At 48.6% G+C, this 9,600-nt stretch overlaps 2 protein-coding genes across 2 annotated transcripts; both read left to right on the top strand.

Moving 5' to 3' along the window:
• Window positions 1-2,103: 2,103 nt before the first annotated feature.
• On the top strand, window positions 2,104-4,238 carry LOC125536105 (cytochrome P450 709B2). The gene is made up of 4 exons (XM_048699241.2): window positions 2,104-2,503; window positions 2,599-2,822; window positions 2,935-3,179; window positions 3,273-4,238. Exons 1-4 carry the CDS (start codon window positions 2,230-2,232, stop codon window positions 4,072-4,074), a joined length of 1,545 nt encoding a protein of 514 aa, XP_048555198.1. The 5' UTR covers window positions 2,104-2,229; the 3' UTR covers window positions 4,075-4,238.
• A 2,182-nt stretch (window positions 4,239-6,420) lies between these two features.
• LOC125541184 (cytochrome P450 709B2-like) lies at window positions 6,421-8,421 on the top strand. Its single transcript, XM_048704648.2, has 4 exons — window positions 6,421-6,735; window positions 6,817-7,037; window positions 7,141-7,394; window positions 7,492-8,421. Exons 1-4 carry the CDS (start codon window positions 6,444-6,446, stop codon window positions 8,306-8,308), a joined length of 1,584 nt encoding a protein of 527 aa, XP_048560605.2. The 5' UTR covers window positions 6,421-6,443; the 3' UTR covers window positions 8,309-8,421.
• Window positions 8,422-9,600: the final 1,179 nt, after the last annotated feature.

Here is a 9,600-nt window from a genome sequence, read left to right as displayed (position 1 = left end):
ATAAGCACACCTCATCATGTTTGTAAGCTAGACAAAGCATTGTATGGTTTGAAACAGGCCCCAAGAGTTTGGTACTCAAGGTTGAGCACACAGTTACAGAAACTTGGGTTTACACCATCCAAGGCAGATACCTCATTGTTCTTCTATAAAAAAGGTAGTGTCACTATATATATTCTAGTATATGTTGATGATATTATTGTTGCTAGTTCAAGTCCAGATGCCACCACTTGTTTGCTCAAGGATTTAAAGATGGAGTTTGCTCTTAAAGATTTGGGAGATCTTCATTATTTTCTTGGTATCAAGGTCAAACAGACAAAAGATGGTATAATTCTTTCACAGGAGAAATATGCACATGACATACTCAAGAGAGTAGGATTGGAGAACTGCAAACCTGTAAGTACACCAATCTCAACTTCAGAAAAACTTACTATTGAAAGTGGAGAAGCACTTGGACCAGAAGATGCAACAAACTATAGAAATATTGTAGGTGCTTTACAATATTTGACTCTCACACGTCCAGATATTTCTTACTCTGTGAACAAAGTTTGTCAGTATTTGCATGCACCTACTACAACTCATTGGACAACAGTTAAAAGAATTGTGAGGTGTCTAAAATTCTCAGAAGGACTTGGACTTAAAATTGTCAAGTCACCATCTATGCTTGTGACTGCCTACTCAGATGCAGACTGGGCAGGGTGTGCTGATGACAGGAGATCCACAGGTGGTTTTGCTGTGTTCCTGGGGACAAATCTTGTGTCATGGAGTGCAAGGAAACAGGCTACAGTCTCAAGATCAAGTACCGAGGCTGAATATAAGGCTCTAGCAAACGCCACAGCTGAAGTCATGTGGATTCAGACTTTGCTTTATGAGCTTGGAGTGAAAACTCTTCAAGCTGCAAGATTGTGGTGTGATAATATTAGTGCAACCTATCTTTCAACTAATCCTGTTTTTCATGCACGAACTAAACATATTGAGGTTGATTTCCACTTCGTCAGAGAAAGAGTAGCTCGCAAGTTACTTGACATAAGGTTCATACCCACTGGAGATCAACTGGCTGATGGCTTTACTAAACCCCTTACTATGAGAAGGCTGGATGAGTTCAAGTACAATCTCAACCTTGCAATCACTTAGGTTTAGATTGAGGGAGAGTGTTGGAATAGTTGAATAGAGGAAGGACTCTACTTTCTCATGTTTAAACTTGTAGTCTTTCTCTATCCTTTCTTCTGTCCAATTTCTTCCCGTTCTGTAGCGTCTTTCTGTAAACGATCTCTTCGATCGATCATCTTGTAAGCCACGGCATTATTGATATAAATACAAGTGTGGCCCGAGCAAAGGGTTCTACGCTTCCCAAACAATCTTACAGGCAGAAGCACAAGCACGACTATGGACGCGTCTGGAGCATGGCGAGCGCGGCGGCCCATCAAGTGTTTGTTGAAATGTCGGGACGCACATGTCCAAAGTGGGTTTGCATCCCGTTGGGCAGATCAGGTGACCCAAATACAAATGCGGACACGAATGTTCGTTTGCGACAAAATCCACGTCCGTTGGAGTTGGCCTTAAAGAAATATCGCTACGCAGGCATCAGCATCTCGTTCTAGAAGGACCATGTTTGACAAGGAAGTAGATTCGTGGCGAGTAAGAGAAGTCGATTGGGATAAATCAGGCGCTCAATCTAGCCATGTCTGTGTCGACAGCCTCTGCCGTTGTGTGCTCGAAAGCACCATTGATCGTATATATCATTCCGCGTGTCGTTATCTACTACGGAGTAGAAGCCATCTTGTCAAAATGAAAAATGTTTTGTCTAGAAGCCAGCCCCGTGCGGATATCCCGTCCATGTCGACCAGCAGCACTATGCGTACGACGGTTTCCCGGCAGACCACACGTTCCCACGAGCTGTGGACCATCTATAGTCTAGTTGGTGCGTGTGCGGGGCTGGCTCGTACTTGCACGCATCACGGCTGATCTCACCCGCACCGCGACCAAACGCCTATCCTCTGCCTTCTCTACCCCGGTGGCGGTGGGTCACAGGCGCGTAGCCAGCAACCAGGCGACCAGAAAGCCATGGTCAAAACGCAGCCGCGAACGCCATATAAATACCTTCCTCCCCGACCCGAGTCTCACAAGGGAAACACACAAACATTTCCCGGTCTCATCAGAAGCAGAGGCGTACAATACAGGTCGCTGATACTTTCACCCTTATCCTGAATCTTGAGTGACCACCGGTCCACCATGGGTCTCGTCTGGATGGTGGCCGCGGCCGTGGCGGCGGTGCTGGCGTCGTGGGCGTTCAACGCGCTGGCGTACCTCGTGTGGAGGCCGCGGGCCATCACTCGGCAGCTCCGCGCGCAGGGCGTCGGCGGGCCGGGCTACAGGTTCCTCGCCGGCAACCTCGCGGAGATCAAACGGCTCCGCGCCGACACCGCTGGCGCCGCGCTGGACGTCGGCAACCACGACTTCGTCCCCATGGTCCAGCCGCACTTCCACAAATGGATCCCCATCCACGGTACGAAACTCAGAGACACTGCAATTGCTTCCGTAGTTCGACACTGGTCATCTATCTTCTTCCTTCCTCTTCTTACGCTGTTTCCTGCTCTGCAGGGCGCACGTTCCTGTACTGGTTCGGGGCGAGGCCGAGCCTGTGCATGGCCGACGTGAACATGGTGAAGCAGGTGCTCTCCGACCGCGGCGGGCTGTACCCCAAGAACCTCGGGAACCCGCACATCGCCCGGCTGCTCGGCAAGGGGCTCGTGCTCACCGACGGCGACGACTGGAAGCGCCACCGCAAGGTCGTCCACCCGGCCTTCAACATGGACAAGCTCAAGGTATGTGCCCATCTCCAGCGCGACACGCGCTGACGTGTGCGTGTTTTCCACCATTCGAATTTAACTAATGCACAATGCGTATCACTTCCGCTAACTGTTATCTGTACGGCAGATGATGACGGTGACCATGTCCGACTGTGCCGGGTCAATGATGTCGGAGTGGACGGCAAAGATGGAGAAGGGGGGCAGCGTGGAGATTGAGCTGAGCCACCAGTTCGAGGAGCTCACCGCGGATGTCATCTCTCACACGGCATTCGGAAGCAGCTACGAACAAGGAAAAAAGGTCTTCCTCGCGCAGAAGGAGCTCCAGTTCCTTGCCTTCTCCACCGTATTCAACGTGCAAATTCCAGCATTAAGGTAAATGCATCTTGTTCTTCTTCTTGTACCGTTGTCGGTTTACTTTAACTCAACACACAGCAGAAATTAATCTATGTTTGTGGAATTAATCAGGTACCTTCCAACCGAAAAGAACCTCAGGATATGGAAGCTTGACAAGGAGGTGAGGACCATGCTGATGAACATCATCAAAACCCGTCTTGCCACCAAAGACACCATGGGCTACGGCAACGACCTGCTTGGGCTTATGTTAGAGGCGTGCGCGGCAGAGGGTGGCCATAATCCGATTTTGAGTATGGACGAGATCATAGATGAGTGCAAGACCTTCTTCTTTGCCGGGCATGACACCAGCTCGCACCTGCTCACATGGACCATGTTCTTGCTGAGCACGCACCCCGAGTGGCAGGAGAAGCTCAGGGAGGAGGTACTAAGAGAGTGTGGCAGTGAGGTTCCCACCGGTGACATGCTCAACAAACTGCACTTGGTTAACATGTTCCTACTGGAAACTCTCAGGTTATACGCCCCTGTGTCGCTCATTCAGAGGAAGGCGGGTTCGGATCTTGAGGTTGGTGGCATCAAAGTGCCCGAGGGCACGGTTTTGACGATCCCCATCGCGATGATCCATCGTGACAAGGAGGTATGGGGAGAAGATGCCAACGAATTCAAGCCTATAAGGTTCGAGAATGGAGTGACGAGGGCCGGAAAGCACCCCAATGCCTTGTTGTCTTTCTCCAGCGGGCCGAGGTCATGCATTGGGCAGAACTTTGCAATGATAGAGGCCAAGGCTGTGATCGCCGTGATTCTTCAGAGATTCTCATTTTCCCTATCACCTAAGTATGTCCATGCCCCAATGGACGTGATCACGTTGCGGCCCAAGTTTGGGCTTCCCATGATCCTCAAGACCCTAGAGATGTAGAAAATGTGTATGGTGTTAAGTATAACACAACTTTGTATTATTTGACTGGATTTTAGTATATGTTATGCACTAGATAAGCTTGTAAAATTATCGATGTATAATGTATCCTTTTTGTGAGTGTAAATAATAAAGTGTCTGGATTGGCAGGAGAAACTCAGGGAGGAGGTCCTACGAGAGTGTGGCAGTGAGGTTCCTACCAGTGAGATGCTCAACAAACTGCACTTGGTCAACATGTTCCTACTAGAAACTCTGAGGTTATACGCCCCTGTGTCGCTCATTCAGAGGAAGGCGGGTTCGGGTCTTGAGGTTGGTGGCATCAAAGTGCCCGAGGGCATGGTCCTAACGATCCCCATCGCGACGATACATCGTGACAAGGAGGTATGGGGAGAAGATGCCAACGAATTCAAGCCTATGAGGTTCGAGAATGGAGTGACTAGGGCCGGAAAGCACCCCAATGCCTTGTTGTCTTTCTCCAGTGGGCCGAGGTCGTGCATAGGGCAGAACTTTGCAATGATCGAGGCCAAGGCTGTGATCGCCATGATTATTTAGATGTTCTCATTCTCCCTATCACCGAAGTATGTCCATGCCTCCATGGATGTGATCACGTTGCGGCCTAAGTATGGGCTCCCCATGATCATCAAAAGCCTAGAGATGTAGAAAAAGGTGTATGGTGTTAAGTATAACACAAGGTTTTTTGTATTATTTGACTGGATTTTAGTTTATGTTGCGCACTAGATAAGCTTGTAAAATTATCAATGTATAATGTTTCCTATTTGTAAATATAAATAATAAAGTGTTTTATTCATAAGTTCTTGATTTTTCTTACCATCAACCACCTTTATTTCCCCAAAACATAGTCACTATCTATAGATAAACCAAAATTGCCATTCTTTCTTATCAATCCTGACATGCAGGAGGGAACAGATCCATACAACTCACTCCTACTTCTCCACATTGGAAAATCTTCCTTAAATCGCACACAAGTAATAATGGTACGCGGTGTTCAATGGTAGGTGCATGTGTTTGAAATAAATGCTATTGCCACTTTTTTTAACAAAATAACTCATTTATCTCTCATTATATTTTGAGTGTTGATTTTTCTAAGCTGATTACAATTACCAGGACTTCATCATTTTTAGGACTGTTAAGGATCGCAATCGATAATTTTTTTTGAGACAAAGATCGCAATCGATAAATGATGCTCGTAACGACAAGAAGTCGCCAGAACGCGCAAGGATGAGCAGACCAACCATCAAGTGGGCCGACCCATTTTGGAAGGTTCATAAACCATTTTTATTTAATTTTTTGTTTCATTTTTATGGGTTTTTCTTATCCTTTTTGGTTTTTTCTTTTCTTCCCGTTTTTGTATTTTCAAAATTTTATTTTATTTATAGAAAAAAACATAATTTTAGAATTAATAAAAAATAAAAATGTTTCCTATTTGAAATTTTTATTTAAAAATGTATTTTTTGTAAGTCTTCCATTTTTCAAAATGTGTCCTTAAAATTGATAAATGTTTCCGTAATTAAAAATTGTTTAGAATTTGCGGTTTCAGAACATGTTTGCAAATTAGAATTTTTTTCATGGTTTCTAAAATCACTAAGAATTTAAAAATATTCATGTTTTTCAAAGTCTGTTTGCTATTTCAGAAAACTTTCAAATTTTGGGAAAATATTCACGTTTTCAAGAGAACCTTCGCAAAATTCAAAAAAATGTTTGCATTTTCTAGAAGGTTTAGAAATTTTAAAAAACATTCGCATTTAAAGAAAATATCATGATTTTACAAAAATAGTCGCGTAAAAAACGTTCACATTTTTAAAGGGGGGCTACAGTGGTGTGGTTGCTATAGTACAGTTCCAAATTCGCTACAGGAGCCCGGTCTTACTGTGCGTCAGACCGAGTGTTTTGTGTTTTTTAACAGAAGACCGGATCTTTTTCGTCCAAGACAGGAGAAGACTGCCTAGTAGTTCTCACAAGACAAGCAGGGTCAGATCCGGAGGAATTTCGGAGGAAGTTCTCCCGGGACACCGGCCGCACCTCATTTGTCCTGTTGGGCTTGTTGGAACTCTGGCAGTTTGGAAACGAGTTTGTTCATGAAGCTCGTGCCCCATCGATCACGTCACCATGAAGCCACAGGTCTCAATCCGAGAACCATAATCTAATCAGTCATGGGATCGCATTACGTCTACATTTACGAAAACGCGCAGAGGACAATCATACCACCGTCTAGTGTCCAACTTGTTACCGGAATTCTCTATGCGCCTATCCATCGGAATTTCACCACAATTGCACCTACTTAACCTCCAAGGTGTACGCGCACTCGGCAGACACGCATGCAGCAGCTGCGCCCAGCTTATTGAGGTGAGGTGATGACCATGGCCACGGTCGCCACCGCTTGGACGGTCTGGGCGGCGCTGGCGTCGGCCGTGCTGGCCTCGTGCCTGTTCAACGCGCTGGTGCGCCTCGTGTGGAGGCCGCGCGCCATCGCCGGGAGGCTGGCGCGGCAGGGCGTGCGCGGGCCGGGGTACAGGTTCTTCGTCGGGAACCTCGGCGACATCCGGCGGCTCCGCGCGGCCGGCGCCGGCCTCGTGCTCGACGTCTCCTCCCACGACTTCATCCCCATCTCCCAGCCCCAGTTCCGCCAATGGATCCCGCTCTACGGTAACACAGTTAGCTTCCGAACCCGAAGTAGCTAAGCTGAAGTGTCGTAGTGTTTTGAAAGCGGCCAGCGCGTGCGTGCAGGGCGCGTGTTCCTCTACTGGTTCGGGTCGACGCCCAACATGTGCGTGGCCGACCTGGGCATGGCGAAGCAGCTGCTGTCGGACCGGACGGGGCTGTTCCCCAAGAACTGGATGAACCCCATCGTCCGGCTGGTGGGCAAGGGCCTCGTCATGACCGACGGCGACGTCTGGCACCGCCACAAGAAGGTCCTGCACCCGGCCTTCAACGTGGACAAGCTCAAGGTACGTACGTACATCATCTTAGGCACTCCTTTTAATTAGCAGTGTGCTTGCTTGGTGGTGTGCTGGTTTTGCGAGCCTGTTGCTACGTACCTTTGATATATAGGTGATGACGTCGACAATGGTGGACTGCGTGCTGTCGATGGCGTCCCGGTGGGAGGCGCAGTTGGCCAGTCATGGGAAGAAAGATTGCCAGGAGATCGAGCTGACTAGCCAGTTCGAGGAGCTCACCGCGGATGTGATCTCGCGCACCGCCTTCGGGAGCAGCTACAGAGAGGGCCGGAAGATCTTCCTGGCGCTGAATGAGATCCAGTTAATCGCCTTCTCCACCCTCTGGACCGACTACATTCCAGGATTCAGGTGCACCACTGATCAGATCAACCATAGCACTGCACGTTCCGGATGTGGTTTCAGAGATACACTGAACTGTGGCGTCCCACGTTGATTTGTTCCCCAGGTTCGTGCCAACCAAGAAGAACATGAGGCTGTGGAAGCTGAACAAGATGATGCGGAGCACGCTGGTGGAGATCATCGAGAACAGGCTCGCAGCCAAGGACACGGACGGCTACGGGAGCGACCTGCTGGGGCTGATGCTGGAGGCGTGCGCGCCGGAGCAGGGGCAGGCGCCGCTGCTGAGCATGGACGAGATCATCGACGAGTGCAAGACCTTCTTTTTCGCCGGGCAGGAGACGAGCCTGCACATGCTCAACTGGACCATGTTCCTACTGGGCACGCACCCGGAGTGGCAGCGGAAGCTCAGGGAGGAGGTGCTGCGGGAGTGCGGCGGGGATCATCAGGTCCCCACCTACGACACGCTCAGCAGGCTGAGGCTGGTGAACCTGTTCCTGCTGGAGACGCTGCGGCTGTACAGCCCGGTGCCGCTCATCCGGAGGAGGACGAGGTCGGAGGTGGAGCTCGGCGGCGTCACCGTGCCGAGGGACGCGCTCCTGACCATCCCGATCGCGACGATGCACCGGGACAGGGAGGTGTGGGGCGAGGACGCCGACGAGTTCAACCCGATGAGGTTCGACGACGGCGGCGGCGGCGCCGCCCGGGCCGCGAGCCACGCCAACGCGCTCTTGTCCTTCTCCATGGGCCCCAGGACGTGCATCGGGCAGAACTTCGCCATGGTCCAGGCCAAGGCCGAGGTCGCCGTCATCCTCCGGAGGTTTGCGCTGTCGCTCTCCCCGAGCTATGTGCACGCGCCCACCGACGTGATCACGCTGCGGCCAAAGTACGGGCTACCGATGATCATCACAAGACTCGACGCCTGACGCCAATTCTTGGACAGAGTTTGTACAGAATAGTGAGCTGATTTTCACGTGCAAAAAGATTCACACATCTGGCTGAGTTCGTCATGAATAAAACTGTTCCGTTTAACTTTCAATCTGAGCGTCCAACTTTGGGTGTAGGTTCAGATTAGCCGTGAAAGGAAATGAAAGGGTTCAACTTCCTACACAGGAAACATTACATTCGGTGGTACAGTTAAGTCAGACCGCCTTTACGCCGAGAGACATATCCTCGAGGGAGTCGTTTTCTTACAAGAAACCTTACACGGAATCCATTCGAAGAAATTAGATGAAGTAATCTTCAAGGTGGATTTTGAGAAAGCGTACTAAGGTCAAATGGCCCTAAAGGAAACAGGTGAATTCTTTCATCCAAAAAGATAGCATTGGGATTAAGGTTAATGATGACATAGGTCATTATTTTCAGACACATAAGGACTTAAGACAAAGAGATTCGATGTTTCCTATATTGTTCAACATAGTCGCTGATATGTTGACAATACTTGTCGGCAGAGCCAAAGAAAATGGCCGAGTAGGAGGGCTCGTTCCTCATCTTTGATGACAAGGTCTCCATACTTTAATACGCCGATGATACAATTATTTTCATGGAACATGATATCGCAAAGCATAGAAATATGAAACTAGTGCTTTGTCTTTTTGAACAATTGTCAGGGCTAAAAATTATTTTTCACAAGAGCGAATTTTTCTTCTTTGGAAGGGCCAAAGAGGAACAAGATGCATATAAACAACCATTTGATTGTGAAATAAGTTCTTTACCTTTCACCTACCTAGGAATTTCAATCCAATTTCAATCCACCATCGCAAGATGTCAAACAAGAAGTGGAAATTCCTTGAGGGTCGGTTTGAAAAGAAACTAAGCTGCTGGAAGAACTAGCATGTCAATATCCCTATTATCTTTCTTTGAAGTACCTGTAGGGGTATGGAAAATGTTAGGCTTTTATCGATCTCGATTTTTTTGGCAATGCGATGAAGTCAATGTAATGCTAGACCTGGGAAGATCTAAACGAGGCGAGTATCCGTTCGAACGAGTGCCGTGCCAATGGCGATGGATATTGCTCTAAACCTGCATCGTCCTACATGTTCATGAGTAATGCTAGACCTAGGTACCCCGTTAAGGGGGGGGGGGGGGGAGGGCAGAGATATTTAGTTAGGAAGCTTTCGTAAGTCTTCGTAGCGTGTTATGTAGATGTAGGATTATCGCGTGTTCGTATACGGCTGAATCCTTGTCAAATCATTGGACCTTCCGTGGATTGGTCCTA

Source organism: Triticum urartu, chromosome 2A (genome assembly GCF_056163025.1).
Source record: "Triticum urartu cultivar PI428250 chromosome 2A, HENAU_Tu73, whole genome shotgun sequence".
NCBI lineage: Eukaryota > Viridiplantae > Streptophyta > Magnoliopsida > Poales > Poaceae > Triticum > Triticum urartu.
This window is presented reverse-complemented; position numbering and strand designations above follow the sequence as displayed.